We start from the raw sequence: 16,985 nt of genomic DNA on the forward strand, positions 1-16,985 counted from the left end.
CCGGGCCACGGCCCAATCAGCGGCGGTCGCTCGGCCGCGGCTGCCATGTTCCCCGCTCCGCGCTGCCAATCAGCGTGGCGGCGGCCAATGGGCTTCAGGGCCGGGGGTCAGGTGACCGCGGGCCAGCTGGCTCCCGATTGGCGCGCGCCGCGCGGCCTCCCGCTCGGTTTATGTGAGAGGAGTGAGTGATTGACTTTATCAGTCCAAGGACATTACTCTGGAGGCGAAGAGGCTGGGACTCGCGCGGCGAGCGGCGAGGACCGAGCCTGCCTCCAGCCCGCTGCCCGCCGGCCGGCCACGAGCCGGCTCTGCTACTAAGCGCAGCCCAGCCGGGAGGCCCGCGCCGAGGGAGCCTTCTGGCCCCGCGGTGCTGCGCTCTCGGGGAGAGGAGGGGTGCCCGGGACCGGATTGGCCAACTCCGCCCTCCACTTATTATTTTGCTTATTTTTCTTTGTGCGCGCCTGTTAGTTTGTTACACCAGATCTAGTCCCAGAGTCTTTTCTCCTCCCTTCTCCCCGCTCCTTCTTCCCCCCTCCTCCCCCCCCCCCCCCCTGCTCCTCTACTTCCCCTCCTCCCTCCTATCCTTCTGCAGGAGACTCTCCCAGCGACGGAAAGTTGCGGCCCCTGGCACCGCCTCGGGGGTCTCCCGGCCGTGTCCAACCGCCGCCAACCGTCTCCGACGACGGCACTTCGAAGATCTCCTCCTTCGCCCGCACCCTCGCTCATTTCAGCGCTCTCGCCGGTGCCCAGAACGCCCCACCCATGACGATGCTCCTGGACGGAGGCCCGCAGTTCCCCGGGCTGGGAGTGGGCAGCTTCGGCGCGCCGCGCCACCACGAGATGCCCAACCGCGAGCCGGCGGGCATGGGGCTGAATCCCTTCGGGGACTCGCCCCACGCCGCCGCCGCCGCCGCCGCCGCCGCCTTCAAGCTGAGCCCCGCCGCGGCTCACGATCTGTCTTCGGGCCAGAGCTCCGCGTTCACGCCGCAGGGCTCGGGTTACGCCAACGCCCTGGGCCATCACCACCACCACCATCACCACCATCACCACGCCGGCCAGGTGCCCAGCTACGGCGGTGCAGCCTCCGCCGCCTTCAACTCCACGCGCGACTTTCTGTTCCGCCAGCGCGGCTCCGGGCTCGGCGAGGCGGCCTCGGGTGGCGGGCAGCACGGGCTCTTCGCCGGCTCGGCGAGCAGCCTGCACGCTCCAGCTGGCATCCCCGAGCCTCCTGGGTACCTGCTCTTCCCCGGGCTGCATGAGCAGGGCGCCGGGCACCCGTCGCCCACAGGGCACGTGGACAACAACCAGGTCCACCTGGGGCTGCGCGGGGAGCTGTTCGGCCGCGCCGACCCGTACCGCCCGGTGGCCAGTCCGCGCACGGACCCCTACACGGCCGGCGCGCAGTTCCCTAACTACAGCCCCATGAACATGAACATGGGCGTGAACGTGGCGGCCCACCACGGGCCCGGCGCCTTCTTCCGTTATATGCGGCAGCCCATCAAGCAGGAGCTGTCGTGCAAGTGGATCGACGAGGCTCAGCTGAGCCGGCCCAAGAAGAGCTGCGACCGGACCTTCAGCACCATGCACGAGCTGGTGACACATGTCACCATGGAGCATGTGGGGGGCCCGGAGCAGAACAACCACGTCTGCTACTGGGAGGAGTGCCCTCGCGAGGGCAAGTCCTTCAAGGCGAAGTACAAACTGGTCAACCACATTCGAGTGCACACGGGCGAGAAGCCCTTCCCGTGCCCCTTCCCGGGCTGCGGGAAGATCTTTGCCCGCTCCGAGAACCTCAAGATCCACAAGAGGACCCACACAGGTAAGGGGGAAGGCAGGCGGGCGCGGGATTGACCGCGGCCCCGCGCCACCCAGCCGACTTGCAGCGCGAGGGAGAGGGGTGGCGACCGGAGAAGAGGGGCGGCGCCCCGCGGGGGCCGTTCGGAGAAGAAGCGCTGTCAGTGTCCCTCCACCTCTCGTCCTCCCCGCCCTGCGGCGCTTTTGCCCACTTCTAACTTCCCGGGCTGACGGCCCCGCGGTCTCAGGAACTAATTGGAACCTTCTCGCGCCCAGGAACCAACTGGCGCCGCCTCTTTTTGTCTCTCTTTCTGGGTTACTAGGAAGGGACTCCGAACGTGTTGAGAGCGGATGGCTTACCAGCGACTCCGCTCTCGGCACACATTCGGGGAGGGCAACCATAGAAATGCTAATGAAAACTAACTTTCGGTTACTTCCGCTCTTTTCTCCCCCCTTGATTGGCACATCTCCTCATTAAATGACTGATACTTTTGTCAAACTATTTTTATTTGGAGTTCCAGGTTCAATTCTGTCCTCCGGGAGGAAAGCTAAAGTAGAAAAGGCACCACAGTTTCGTGGCTTGTTCAGAACATCTTGTAAAACTGTCCGGAGCCCCTGGATTGATCTAGTTTTCTCTTTTCCAACGTTAAGTACGCCGACCCGTGCTTTTTAATACTGGGTTTAGCCAAACCGCTGCCTTTGAAAGAGGCGAATTAAAAGGTACAAAGAAGGACCCGAACGGGATTGTCCCGTCCCCGGCCCATTGTCCCGCCCGGGCTGGGTTACATCGCCGAGGTGGCGGCGGAGCGTTGGCCACGCGTTGGGAGCCCCGGGCCGAGGGGGGCGGGGGGGGGGGGAATGGAAGCACAAGTTAGGGGAAACTTTGGAGGAGCCTGAGGCTTCCCCATCCTGCGCGAGAACAAAGGGACGCGCAGGTTCCGGGCCGGCCGTGCCCCACCCCCGCCCGGACCAGCACTCCCCAGCCCTGCAGGCTCAACCCGCGCTCTCCATTTTTCTCCAGGGAAACGAGATGCCACGGCCGCCCCCAGTCGGCGCTCCCTCTCCGGCCAGACCGCAGGGCGCTCCGTCTCCCGCTGCTGGGCCCTGGGAAGCTCCGGGCCCTGACCGCATTTCCCCCCCTTTGCGTTTTTGCCTTTTGCAGGTGAGAAACCTTTCAAATGTGAATTTGAAGGCTGTGACAGACGCTTTGCCAACAGCAGCGACCGCAAGAAGCACATGCATGTGCACACCTCGGACAAGCCCTATATCTGCAAAGTGTGCGACAAGTCCTACACGCACCCGAGCTCTCTGCGCAAGCACATGAAGGTAATTACCTCTTTATTAGCGGTCGGCGGTTTATAAACACTCGGCCCGACACCGGGCCGCGGAACGGAAGCGCCCGCGCTGCCAACCCTGTATCCTCCACGTTAAATCCGATTTGCTCCAGCGGTGACACCTTGAACCCATTTTGGGGACCCGCGGGGGGGGGTGGGGAGGGCGGGGGGGGGGAGAGCACGGTGGGGAGGAGGAGGGAGCAGAGGGAACAATTGCTTGTTTACTGGGAAGCTCTAACCGAGCTCGCCGGGGCTTGGGGTTGCGGTGGCCGCGTCTTCCCGGCACTGCCCGCGGTGGGAACCGAGAGAGTGCCCGCGCCGAACCCGGGGGTGGGTGCTTCCTTCGCTCTACGGCTGCCCTGCGGCTGCCGACCAAACAATAGGGCCGAGGAGCGTGGTCTGATTCCCACCCATTTGTCTGAGACCTCGAAGTGCCCTGGGCGCCTGTGCCACCTTTCTCTGTACCTGCTTTCCCAAGCCGCAGCGGGCTTGGTGAAACCTGGGCCGGGAGTGAGTGTTCCATAGGGCCCCCAAGACTAAGTGCTCATCCCACTCCATCGGGGGAGAAAGGGCAGGAGTGAAACCCAGTGTTGTATTCCTTTTCCATGATGCCAGTCTTAGGGCTGAAGCTGTTCTCTTGGCGACCATCTCCGGGTTTTGTAGACCTCAGTAATCCGGAAATTCAAAACAACCCCCCCCCCCCAAAATCAGCGGCATTTCTCGTCTAAGTGGGTCACTGGGCGGTCTTGTTCCTACAGTGCTCGAATTCTGCTCTTGTTTTTGCTTGCACGATGCCAGTTGGAATTATATTCATTATAATATATACATGTTAATTTTAGGTTCATGAATCTCAAGGGTCAGATTCCTCCCCTGCTGCCAGTTCAGGCTATGAATCTTCCACTCCACCCGCTATAGCTTCTGCAAACAGTAAAGATACCACTAAAACCCCTTCTGCAGTTCAAACTAGCACCAGCCACAACCCTGGACTTCCTCCCAATTTTAACGAATGGTACGTCTGAGGACAAACACAAACCCTGTTAACCATAGAATGGACCAAATGCATTTTAAAAAGAAAACTGAGACCAATCAGACGGAAATGGAGTTTTAAGGCGAGAGGCCATATATAGGGTTACATCTTGTCAATTGCAATTGTCCAGGAAGGTTTTGGGGGCAAGATCCAAAAGTAGTCATGCCCTATTCTCAGGAGTAGAAAATACGTTTTGGCGTTTGAAGGATTTTTCAAAACAAATCTTCTCACTGCTTTTTCCTCCCTTTTCTCTTGCTCTCTGCACACCCCATTCCTAAGCTCCTTCAGTGCATTTTAACACTTGTCCTGTTTCTTGAGAGGAAGTTATAGAAGGCTTGTTGGTGGTGGTGATGTTAAACGATGGAAATTCTTCGCCTTAGTGGTGATTGTTTAAACTCTCACAGTCTTAAACCGTGCCAAAGTCCTGTTATGTCTTGAACTTTTCCTCAAAGCATTACACTTGTGAATGTATTTTTGTCTAATGGGGTCGAAACTGTTGTTCGGTATTTTTTCAGGCTGAGGATGTGATGTTACTCTACGGATTGTGACGTTTAGTATACAGTTGCCTTTTGTAATAACTTTTTTTTTTTGTAAATACATATCCACTGATGCCATATTTATCGTTTGTAATTTAATTATTGCTACAAGTGCCGGGAACTGAACAATATTTATGGAAAAATGTTTTCTAACAAATGCTGTACAGCTTTTGATTATAACTGCTTTAGCATTAAATTTTATTGTTTTGAAAGAAGAACACAATTTACAGTTTTTGAACCACTGACTCCTTTCTCTTGTTTTGTAACAGCCTCCTTCTACAAAGAGGAGACGTAAGCAAATGAAATCTTGTTTCTTGGTATTTATAACTCACGCAGATCCCTTTTTTAATTGTTAAATTATTTTTCTATTGCAGTATAGATTCCTTATAGTGTCAGCTTCCATCTGGGGAGACCCTCCTTTCTTTATCTCTAGCTCAGATGGTTGTTTAACTGCGAGTTTAAATGTGTTTGTCCTGGATTTTCGGCATGCAAATCAAATATTACTGATCAGTTCAGTTAGTGGCCATGACATCTCAATCTTGTATTTCAAAGACTGAGAAGCTGGATTTAATCATCCCTGCCCTCCATATATAAACATAAGGTAACCTAATGAGTTTTATGTCCCTTAGTTTTTTATTACCTTACATAAAAATGAACATTGTGGCAGGATGCATGTCTGTGTAATCTATCGAGAGATCACCCATATACATATATACGTTTGTATCTATGACTTATCTAATCTGCCTATCAAATCTATCTAGCTATCTATATATTTTCAAAAGTAAGCGTATGTCTGAAACAGTGGTGATGAGTAAGGCCAGTCCAGCCGTGCTTACTTACGGTTAAAGTGCTTCTTAAAAAGACCCATAGTCCATTGACAATTTTGGAAGGCAAAGGCTGATTTGTTTTGCTGTATATAGTTCAATTCATAATTATCACAATTCTTCATAACATTTTTATAGCGGTGTGATAACTGCAGCGGTTCTGAAATGATATTATGGAAAGAAAAAACATTTGCAAAATATGTATTTTTAAAGTTCATGGTTTATAGGCACAGATGTTAAGAGCATTGTTTCCATTAAAATCAATAACAATGAAAAATGGTTGTTTGCTTTGTGATAAAATATTAACAATGCATTTAATCTTCAGCGAAGCAGCTCATTTGGATAAACAGTTCTTTTACAGTTATGTGAAAAAAAAACCTGATTACTATATTGGGGGGTTGGAGCGGGTTAGAGTATCGAGAGACTTTAACTAATTTAGGGTGCCGTTTAATATTGAGACCCCAGTCTCTGCATGAGTAACCAGCTTGCAAATCAGCAAATATAATGGTGGAGATAAGGAACTGTAAAGAATTAGAAATGTAATGAATAGGTTTAAGTACCTCCTTCTTTGAAGGGAGCAATGCTCTAGGTTTTTTGGTGGCCAGCAATTTGGTATTATACATAATCATTTTGAATTATAGAATCTTGTTTATTGTTCTTTTTGAAGAAATAAAGTCTTGGCACATCTTATTTATGTCATAACATTTTTGTATTTAGTGCCCGCTTTTTTTTTTCCCATGTTCAAATAAATCAACCTTAAATCGAACTACTGAGAGAAATGATGATGATTAAAAGAAACTTTGATTTCCTGGATACAGTTGAAGCAGCCTATTTTCAGTTATCTACTGATCTTTGTCAACAATTATTGACAGTTTCTAATTGCACACTGCTTTGATGCAATTTTTTGTCTGTGGAGAATGGGGTTTTTTTGCACCTTTCCTCCAATAGACAAGGCAAGGGCCCGAATGCCATGAACAGAGAGATTGGGATGACTTCACAAGCGATGAGCAGGTAACCTGGTCAGTATACCACTTTTACCCCAGACATTCCAATCTTGACCTTGACATTGAGGGTGCTGGACCAAATTCCTATTTCAGGATTTTTCCTTCACTTCAAACCCGAGGCCGTTTTAAATGCTCAGCAAGTTTTCAGAAAGTCTGTATTCATAATACTGGCTCTAGATGTGTTCCAATTGGAGTCTAAATCGTGTTTTTCTTCTGAACTAGGCACTGAACTTCCACAATTTATTGTTTTCTCCATAAATTTCCTCTCCCAACTTAACCTAATCTTAAATGGGAGTTGAGTGATGGGTTGGCTGCAAGTTTCTCTCAGAAACTTGCCCCCCGCCCCCGGCCATTAAATATACCAAAATATCTCTTTCGGAGACATAAATCAGAGTTTGATTTTTCCTTAGTGGACTTGGTATTATTCTACCATAAAATTTTGCCATAAAGCATTGTGTCCTAGGAGGGGAAGACAGCAATTAACAATGATGATAAGCAACATTTTGATCATGTGATGGCTTTGCCCCTCTACATGATCTGCTGTAATTCTGGCGTAGCGTCATATTTCTCAAATAGTCTGTGTCCTCTGCCCTTGTCATCTGTTGGCAAAGAAAAGTTTATTTTAGTAGAAAACTTTTCACAGGCATTTTTTCCTGTAATCTGACTCTGGGAGTGCACATTTATATTCTTGAATTTTCAGTCAATACCTTAAAGAATAAGCACCTCCCCCCCTCCCCCAAACAAAAAACCTTTGCAACCCTAAAGAAGGATCAGCTGGAAACCATGAATGTCAACTGGGCTCTTAGTGATCTACCTGTTATTTTCCTTCTTGCACCTGGTAAGACCTTTGTTAAAAGTCCATTATCTTTTCCAAAATGGGTGGTTTAGCTGAAGATTTCCACTGTTGGGTGGGGAAAAGGGAGGTGTCTATTTCCAAGCAGACAGAAGTCTGGCCTTCATCCAGTTTGGAAGGTTAAAGATCAGGGGTCCAGGCTAAGCGGGACGGTCGGTCTTAGCTACTGGGAAGGTTGGAGAGCGAGCAGGGACCGCCTCCGCTCACAAAGCCTCCCAGGAAAGTTGTGCTCGGGACCTCCTCGCCCCTCCCCCCTCCTCGCCTCCAGCTGTCCCCTTGCCTCTTCGCCCCTGGCACCCTCTCCTCCCCCTAAAACCCCTCCCCCGCCAAACCAAAGAGGAAAGTCGAACGGCCTCTTGCCACTTAAGTTTTTCTGTAAGAATAGCCCCCGGTGTGCCATGCCCTGAAGGGCGGCTTCTCGGCCTGGCAGCCTGGCTGGTTTTCTCCGGCTGGCTGGCTGACCCTCGAGGCTCAAGCCTTTGCCAGGGCTTTGCCCCAGGGACCAGGCCGGGCGTTTCGGAAGTCAGGGCTCCGGCTCGGCGGTCCTCGGGCCCCTCGTCGGGGCGCCCAGAGTCCCTGTGCACACACCAAGCTCTTGCAAGTCCCGGTCGAAGCTCGGGCGGGGGGCGGGGGGGGAGGGGACCTCGTTTCCTAGGGTCAATTCTCTCGCGGTCTCGGCCCGCTGACCCTTTGACCTCCACCTACAGGGCCCTTGGCGGCCGTAAGCCGGCGGTCGCCCGGGTTCTGCGGACGCTTCGCGCCCCATCGCCTCCCGGCCTCATTAGGCCGGCGGGGCTGTAAAGCAGGAATCAGCCGCTGCCTAATCCGGACCTGGGGTCAATACGAGCCCAAACAATGGTGAGCTCCGAAGGCCGCAGCGTAGCACTGGCCGCAAACTTTGTGTTCCATTCATTTTCTCCGGGCGGTGGGGGAGGGAGGAGAGGGGAGGGAGACACTCGGACGCCCGGAGGCTGCTCCCGGCCGCCGGGGCTCCTAAGCCGGCGTCCTCCGGCCCGGCCCTCCCGCTCTCTCCGCAGGGCCTGGACTGGAGGGGCGGGGGGGGGGGGGGTGTGAGGCCCGGGGCCTGGTCGGCGGCCCGCGCGGGGGGTGCGAGGGTCCGAGGGCCGGCCCGGAGGGGGCTGCCCCCGCGCCGGGAGCGGACTTTGAAGTGGGTTTTTAGCGCGCACGTGCGAGAACCGGGCCGGGGCCCGAGCGGGGACCCGCTGCGAGGAAAGAGTAGGCTCGGCCCGGGCCCCAACCCCTCCCCCGCTCCCCGTCGCTCCGGCCTTTTCAAGCCCGCCGCCCCCCCCTCCGCCCCCACTCCCGCGCAGGCGCACACCCCGCAGCCGTCGAGCCGCTCTGGCAGCCGGGGGGTGGGGGGGTTGGGGAAGAGTTGAAAGCGGCTTTGCAGCGCCTCGGCGGAGCGGGGAGGGGAGGGGAGGGGAGGGGTGTGGGGAAGGGGGGTGGTTTTGGGGGCGGCTCTCGAGTGGTGAACATGGCGGCCGGATGCGAACCCCCGCGGAGCGCAGCAAAGCGCTGACTGCGGGCTGCCGAACTGTTGTGTGCTTTAAACTCCCTCGTTATTCCCCGGCTCCGAGCGCCTCGCGGCAGAATGTAGATCGCGGCGGCCGAACGCAAAATTGTGAAAAAAAAACGGAAGCGAAGAAGTTCTTCCAGGGCATTCTGGGTGTGGGAAGTTGGCGAGCCTTCTGGGGTTGGGGCTCCCAGGGGACTTGGACTTGAAAGCCGCCGGAGGCCGCCCTACCCTCCCGTCCCGCTCGAAACCCTCTCCTCCCGGGTCGGGGTGGGGGGAGAATGCCATTTTGAGTTCTTGTGCCGGGTCGGGAGGCCACAGCACCTCCGAGCCCCTAAAACTGCCAATGTGCGGGACACTTTCTCTGCCAAGGACAATGGCGGGGCCCCGGGAGGGGAGCACGCAGGTACCATTTCCGAATGAAACGCCCCTGCTTCTCGCCCGAGAGGTGCCATCGCGAGTTCGAACCTTACGCGTTGCTCGGGCCCCGTTTCCTGCATATCTCATTTAACCGTGGGCCTTTGAAAAATGGCACTGTCGCAGCTTTCGTGTGTGCTGGGAACAGCTGGCGATCTTACGCCAAGTGGGGGGGGAAAAAAAGGTCACAGTCCTGAAAACTTTCATTCAGCTTTTGCTTAAGTGCTTAAATGCCGGCGGGTGAAAGAGCCCGCGGTAGCTCTGGGATCTGAGGCTCGTGTTTTTTTCTGCAGAAAAATGTTGCACATTCACCTTCGGCCGTGTGTTTCGTGAGGACGGGGGGAAAAAAAAGTGAGATAAAAGGAGGTAGTTGTGGACCCCCGCCTCCTCTAGGAAAATAAGCGGACGAATTCTTTCGGGTTGCATCTTCGTGGAGGCCGAGAGCTAAAGGAAAAGGCAGCCTTCTTGGGGCTGCCCACTGTCAAGCATTTGGGCACCTGAAGGTGTGGGGCAGTTCCCGGGGGGCCACCTTGGGAAGGGTCCCAGGTGGGTGGGCAGGTCATTAGCAAAGCTGGCCCAGATCTGGGGGGGTGGGGGGAATCTGCAAAACAGTGCCTTTATCTGCAGAGAACAATTGATGGGGTTGTCTTTCCTCCCTTTCAGTGCAGAAAGAAGACGGCTTTGGAGCAAGAATTTGGAATATGCATTTAAGTTGTCGGGCTTTGCATTGGAAACCCCTGGGCAATTAAAATCATAAGCATGCCTTGTAGTATTTTCTGTCCTTTTCTTATGTGTAATTCCTGCAAGTCAAAGGGGCCGGAGCCCCTTCTGCAGTTTGGAAACTTGTTTTGAAATTGCCACCAAACAGATCTTTTTTTCTCCCCCCCTTCGGTTGAAGTTTCCTTCCCGGGCTCAGCCACTCCCCCCCCCCCCTCCCTGGAATGGAGTATTGACATCTTTGAGAGATCAAAGGAAGTAGGTGGTCCTTGGTCTGTACTTTATTTTTCCAATGCTGTAGTTGGAACCCTGAGGTTTGGCTTTCCCCTGGGTAAACCTCTTGGTGCTGAAAGTGTGAAAGATGAAAAGTTCATTAACTTGAAAAAGCTTTAGCTGGTGGTTAGGCACTTTGTCTCTCTCAGAACCACAGAGCCCAGATTGTCTCTTAAGGGGACGTTAAAATCAAGCTAAAGATGCGCTGGTGAACTGCCCCCCCTGGATACCTGCGGTGTTCTTTGGGTCATTTGATATGGTAAAGCTGGTTGATTTGCATAGGGGTTATGTGAATGGAATTTCTGCAAATCTGGATGAGTGATAAACCGGTAGAACTCTCATATTTGTGGGATGACTCTGAAGGGCACTGCTTTTTCCCACTAAGGCTTGGTTTCTATCATAACCGTCGAAATTTGCAGCTTGAAACCCACTAAGTTTTCAGGAAACATTAAAAGGGGGGGGAGTGGTTCAGGGTACTTGGGCTGATAGCACAGGAGCAAAACTTCTTTGAATGAGATTCAAGAAACTCCCTGTTTCCAAAAACAAAAACAAAAACAAAACCTGCATCTCTTAACAAAAGAAAACATCCTTCTTTAAAAATCATGTAATAAAGCAGACAATTTTGCATAGTGTTTATGTGATGACACGTCAACCTGTTGACTAATGTGATGAACAGAGAGAAAGGTTGAGCTTACAGTAAGTGTTAAAATAGCCATCAGCAGAAGGCAAGTTTATTATGTTTGATCTCGGATAGGCTGTATATGTTGTCTAACGTGTTGTATTTAAACACAACGTCTGTAAAGATCATTTGCACGTACGGTGTGGAAAAGATTCCATTGTGTTCTATTATAAACTAGCATTTGAAACAATTATTTCCAATGAACATTTTAAGAATTTTTTCTAAGCGTAAATACAGCCTGTTTTGACCTGTCTGCAGTTCACTTTTTGTTTTTTTGCCAGTGTTGTCCTGCTTGGTATCCGGGACAGTCTCTAATTCCTGACGAAGAACTTGATACTGACGTTGGTATGCAGCAGCCAGCCCTCCATAACACTACCTATCCTAAATGCAGGGTTCACGCCCAACCTACTGTGCAAGAAATGATTTACTGATGAGGTTTCAAAGAAAACCACATCAATTTGGATGTCTGTTACCTTGAAGCGATCATTGTAAGAGTAGTAGCTTCCGGAGGTATAAAAAAGACTATTTTCTTCCTTTGGTGTATTTCAGTCTGTGTTGAGCAATCATTTGTGAAAATGGAAAAGCGAAACCCCTCTCCCCCTCCCCCGGCCTTCACACCCTGCCACCTTAGGATTATCCGTGGGAAGACGGAGGTGAAGACTGGCCTGATTCATAACCCAGTGTGTATTATCTCATGCATTGTGTTGACCTTGTTGAAAATCTCTTTCAAATACCTGCATCGCACATGTGGGGCTAACGTGTTGAAAACTAGAAACACGCGTGCTTGTTCTGTTAATTTTGTATGTTTGTGTTCAAAAAGCAGTATCCCAAGATCCCTACAATTGTTGTTTGACCTGAATAAAACCATGAAAACGTTTTGTGATTATTGTTTTATTACAGTGACAACTATAACTCCTAAAATAATGTCGACCGACCTGTTGAATTGGGACAGATTATATTCTATTCACATGTAGTTGGGCTTCCCCTGAGCGATGAACCTGGGGGAAAAAAACCCCAACCCGCTGAACAAACCTCAACCAACTGTTCTGAGCTCACAGTGTTTTCCCAGAGGGACTCAGGGCCAGGTGCTGGGGAAGTCAGGGGAAAAATTCCAAGTCAAGGATTGATGGGGTGATTAGAAGGAAGGATTGGAGGCAGGAGTTGGGAGGAACAACAGCATTGGAACACCACTCTTTGGGTGAGAAAGGGAAAGACAAAGCTAAAAATAGCCTCAAAGAAGAAAGGAGGGCCTCCAGACATTGCAGCATAGAACATTACATGCCTGTTATTCAGGAGCCCCAAAGTGGTTCTTGGGGTAGACAAGTTGGCAACCATTGATTAGGACACTTACAGAATCATGGAATATAGGTGTTATTAAAACACAAGTTGTCGTTAATTGACTGTAGTGTTCGAGAAGATGAAGACACTTCAGAGCAGTTCTTCGAACTCCAGATACTTGATTTCTCATTTTAAATTTAACATCGGTAATCTAACGTAATCTGTGAGTGGCCATCGTTCTATTTATTTGACGTGATGATGCCGTGATGAGGTATTGTAAAATCGCAGCCTGATAGAGTATATGGCTATTGGGTTTTTTTTTCGATCCAGCTTTATTAAAATTTCTAAGTAGACTGATGATACTGTAATTTTTAAGGAGAGGGAAAACGGCCCGTCTCCCTCTGATTTTTGTTGTTCATTTGCATCAAGAGTAGGAGTACAGGCAGGTCAAGAAAGACTGTGATCCTTTGATTCTTAGCTCCCTGAGAGTTGACATTTTTATAGCCCCTAGAACAGTGTCGGTAGAATTTTGTTTTGTTTTGTTTTTGTTTTTCAGAACAAGAACTGTGTTCTTTCCGACAGTCAGCGGAGTATTATAATGGGATTATTTAAAAAGCCCTTGGAAAGGTGGACTACAAAGTTGTGCGAGAGGCAGCTGCACTGTGATAATAATACCTCCTAGGGTTATTCCAGGGATTAACAACAACAACAACAAAATTTCTTAGGGTATCTAAGAAATACTGCATTTCATAAGCATAATGGCTAGATCAGGCACGTGGGTTTATGAACATAGCCATGAATATTTAAACGCGTAAAATTAAAATGTTATTAAATGCCTGTTGTTCGTTATCTTCCAATGAATGCACTTATTCTTGGATCAAAATAAGTTGTGTACTTAAAATCTGTAAGCATACTAATTTAATGGTTTGCTGGTAATTCGATACAATTTTACTTGAGTCAACAGCTTGATTCTTACTATATTTAAGTTAAGTGACAATTTTACAGTGTGAAAATCGGCATTCACATTTAACAAAAGATGAAATTGGATGGCGTCTTAAATTATTCAGTTCCCCCCACTAAATTTATGTTGGTATTACGTGAGTGTGACTATAGAATAATGAGGCCCATTTTCTTATGGGGCTTAGAAGCTAGCTTTGAAAGCCATTCTCAAAGAAGAGTCCCCAAAATGTTTTGACTGATGTCAGCATCCTTAGAATAAGTTTACAGACTCCCTAGGTGATGGCCTCGCTTAAGATAAAAACAAAAACCAAAAAACAAACAATGGCCACCAGTCTAATTACTTTACAGCCATACTTTTGGTTTTATTACGTCTGAAAGTGAAGAAATGGTCCATTACAGCATTATGAGATGCATTTTTTTCCCCTCAGGGCTAAGGCTATTCCTGGAGCAAAACAAAACAAAAACGCCAAAGGCACTAAGCTCCTCCCAAATGAACTGTCTGGGTGGGAAGTGTTTCTTTCCTTCCCACTGACTTTGGGGGCTTGGAGCTTCCCAGACAGGCGGTACTGCTGAATGGTAATGGCTTTTGTACAGAGGCCTGGGAGACTTTTCAGGATTCCTTCCTCAACTGCTGTATCACTTTTGTCTATTTCCTTCTGACTTTGCCCCATGAGATGCGGGGGGTCGGCCGTGTTCTGAGCGTTGGTTGTTAATTACTTAGCAAGAGCAAGGTTGTCTTAAACAACCAATTTCAAAACTGACGTCTAGGGCAGTGCTGTAGTGCCTCCCGTGGCCGGATCCTCCTGGAGGTGACATTACTCTAGAGTCCCAAGGATCAAATCAGTCAGCACAGTCTTTTCCGGTAAAATAGGAAGGTAGGGGTGGGGGTGCGGGGGCAGGCAGAAGAACACCCTCTTTGATTCTTAGAGAAGTGTTCCTGCTTCTGTTGCCTTTCCCGGGGCGGGGGGGGGGGGGGGGAGGGAGAAAAAAGACCTCTTTGTGTTTATATCAGGTCATCAGAAACTTCATGGGTGAAATGAGAAAAATGTGATTGCCAACAATTCCCTCTGTAAACGTCCCAGAGTCGACAAGGTAATGGGAGGCAATCTGTGGTACAGATAAATACATGCGTTTTAACATCCCGATACCAATCCAATGCATGGGAATTGCGTGCAAATGATTCACGAACGTCACCCAGCCAGAACTGACACGGAGAAAGCTCACTTGTGTTGTGTTTTTGCAGCTAATCACCAGCAGAGTATGTAATTGGTTGGCCAGCTGGTAACATTTCTTGGGGGGACTTCGACATTCTTTATAAAAAAAAAAAAAAAAAAAAAAAAACATTTAGCCCGGGTATTCACTGAGATGTGACATCTTCCTGGTTGCGGTGATAACCCCAAACCAAAGGTGTTTCCTCAAGTCCTGACTATTGACGTATTAAATGAAGACGTTCAGCTGAGCAACACCAGTGACTTCAATTGATTCATCAGTCGCCAGTATCTTGCAGCCATCATGTTTCACTTTGCTAACAAGCTGGTGCCCCCCATCTGATGCCAACAACCCCGGTCTTTCAAACAAATGACATGTTCGATAAAGAAATCTTTTCAGAATCATTATGCACTTCGGCATTTGTCTTTTCTTCCAGCGCAGCGTCTGTGCCTCGGTTCCAACAGGCCATCTATTCCTCGATCGTGGTTTTTGAGCCTGATTTGCGGATGTATCAAGGAGGTGATATGAAGCTTCTTCCGCTGAATGTTATGTCGCTGAACACCACAACACCATGTTTCTGTCCCAGGCGCTAGATTTAATCTTGTGAATGAGACTGCAGGGAAGCGTTCTCACCAGACTTTCTGCGAAGACATTGTTGTGCTCGCAACTGAGTGGGGGGAGGGGAGAGAAACCCTTATTTAGGAAAAACATGGAGGACAACTTTTTTGGATGGTCTTGGCTGTGGGTACTTGAAGGTTCATACTACTTTTGGAAGTGTTGAAAGTTTCAGAGCTCTGAACCAGTGAAATGAAAATTCATATGGTCCCACCGGCCAAAAATGGATGCAATTCATCAGTGAGCCCTGTTTAACGGCATAATTTGCTTTTGCGTGCATAAAACTTAATCTCTACTTTGCATGTGTCCAGACTGCATGCATCTGGCCCCATTAGATTCCCTGTAATTGCATACTGACTGATTGTATCACACAACTATTTGAACGCTGAACTGAAGCCCAAATGCTTCTGGTTGGCCTTAAACTGTACTGATTGTATCACACAACTATTTGAACGCTGAACTGAAGCCCAAATGCTTCTGGTTGGCCTTAAACTGTAATCACTTTGGATAAGTGAATAGTTGGAATGTACGACCTAAAAATCAGGACCCAGGACGAGAATGCCTCCCTACTGAAACAGCAACAGAGAGAAAAATCTAGAAACAACGTTGACTTTATAAACAAACCAGTATGGTTTTCTACTGGGCAGATACTAAATCAGAACACGAATCGGTAATCGCTAAGCACAAAATCCTGATCCACGATAAATATTTTATCACCTCTTCTACACTTGCTCCTTGTGAGTGTTTGAAACCGAGCTTCCACATAAGTATAAATGCGTTAATTAAAATCAAATCATTTTGAAAAGGTAATTGTGCAGTGGTTTTCAAATTGCATTCATTTCTTTAAATGTGCGGCCTCGGGCATTTTGGATTGGGGTTGGGCGGGGGGGATCGATTCTGTAGCCCGCACTAATTGAAACTTATTTTGTGCATATATGGTGTTCAATAAAGGAAGCGTGGTTTGCGTGTGCATGCATACGCGTTGATTTACATCGAAAGTATGTGTTCATGTGGGGCGCCTGGGTGGCTCAGGCAAGTTTAGCTTCTGACTTGGGCCCGGGTCACGGTGTCTTCGGATTCCGCGTCTCCCTCTCTCTCCGCCCCTCCCCTGCTCTGGCTCTGGCTCTCTCTCCAAAATAAGTAAACATTTACAAAATTAAAAAAAAAAAATTAAAAAAGTATGAGTTCCCAGAAGTCTGGTGTTCGAAACTAGCGTTCCTGGTAGAATCAGGAGAGAACATTCTTTAGCTACAAGAGAGGGTGAGACCCATTTCTCCAGCGCTAGAAAAATATTGCAATCGCCGCACGTGGCTCGAACGAGTTTTACGTGTATCGTCCGGAATGAAAGCAGGGGAGAACTCACTGATCCTCATGTTGAGCATTGGCCTCAGGCGCGTGTGGCGCGTCCCGGGCTTTTCCGCTCTGAAATGGTTACACTCGGGGCACGATCTGACCACCACTGCACCAGTCCGGCAACTTCTCCGCTTGAAGCCTCGAGGAGGAATGGTCTCAGGCAAGACTTGCACTGCATGCCTCCTTGATTTCGTTAGGCGCTCTACAAGCCGGAGGAGAGAGAGCTGTATCGAATCCAGGCCAACACTTTGCTTGCACGGAATACACCATGTAATTTAACCGACCTTCTCGTTTTGCTTCTTTAGATATTTTCACAGAATTATGAAGGTCACAGGGCCACCTGATGTGTGCCTTGTGGATCACCTGTATCAAAATTTCTTGGGGGTGGTGGGGAGGGGGGGAGGCCGCTGGTGGACCCAGTCAGTAGAGCATGCAACTCTTGATCTCAGGCTCCGTGAGTTCGAGCCCCGCGTTGGGCATGGAGCTTACTTAAAAAAAAAACAAAAAACAAAAAAAACCAAAAAAAACAAACCCCGCAACAACATGGGGCACCTGGATGGCTCAGTCGGTTAAGGGTC

The 16,985-nt window shown here is 49.7% G+C and overlaps 1 protein-coding gene across 2 annotated transcripts; it reads left to right on the plus strand.

Moving 5' to 3' along the window:
* Positions 1 to 216: 216 nt before the first annotated feature.
* Positions 217 to 11,843, plus strand: ZIC3 (Zic family member 3). Of its 2 annotated transcripts, none has more exons than XM_027054761.2 (3): positions 217 to 1,819; positions 2,957 to 3,120; positions 11,274 to 11,843. In XM_027054761.2, exons 1-3 carry the CDS (start codon positions 763 to 765, stop codon positions 11,421 to 11,423), a joined length of 1,371 nt encoding a protein of 456 aa, XP_026910562.1. In that variant the 5' UTR covers positions 217 to 762; the 3' UTR covers positions 11,424 to 11,843. The 2 variants fall into 2 exon arrangements, with proteins under 2 accessions (XP_026910562.1, XP_026910561.1); XM_027054760.2 differs by lacking the exon at positions 11,274 to 11,843 and adding an exon at positions 3,968 to 6,294.
* The last annotated feature ends 5,142 nt before the right edge of the window (positions 11,844 to 16,985 follow it).

The sequence above is a fragment of the Acinonyx jubatus genome, chromosome X, assembly GCF_027475565.1.
Source record: "Acinonyx jubatus isolate Ajub_Pintada_27869175 chromosome X, VMU_Ajub_asm_v1.0, whole genome shotgun sequence".
In the NCBI taxonomy this organism is placed as follows: Eukaryota; Metazoa; Chordata; class Mammalia; order Carnivora; family Felidae; genus Acinonyx; species Acinonyx jubatus.

Bases quoted from the DNA above. Each gene is read 5' to 3' on its own strand.
- ZIC3 (XM_027054760.2), top strand. From the start codon at position 763: ATGACGATGCTCCTGGACGGAGGCCCGCAGTTCCCCGGGCTGGGAGTG. The intron at 1,820-2,956 runs GTAAGGGGGAAG...TGCCTTTTGCAG, and splicing joins CCACAAGAGGACCCACACAG to GTGAGAAACCTTTCAAATGT. The intron at 3,121-3,967 runs GTAATTACCTCT...TGTTAATTTTAG, and splicing joins CTCTGCGCAAGCACATGAAG to GTTCATGAATCTCAAGGGTC.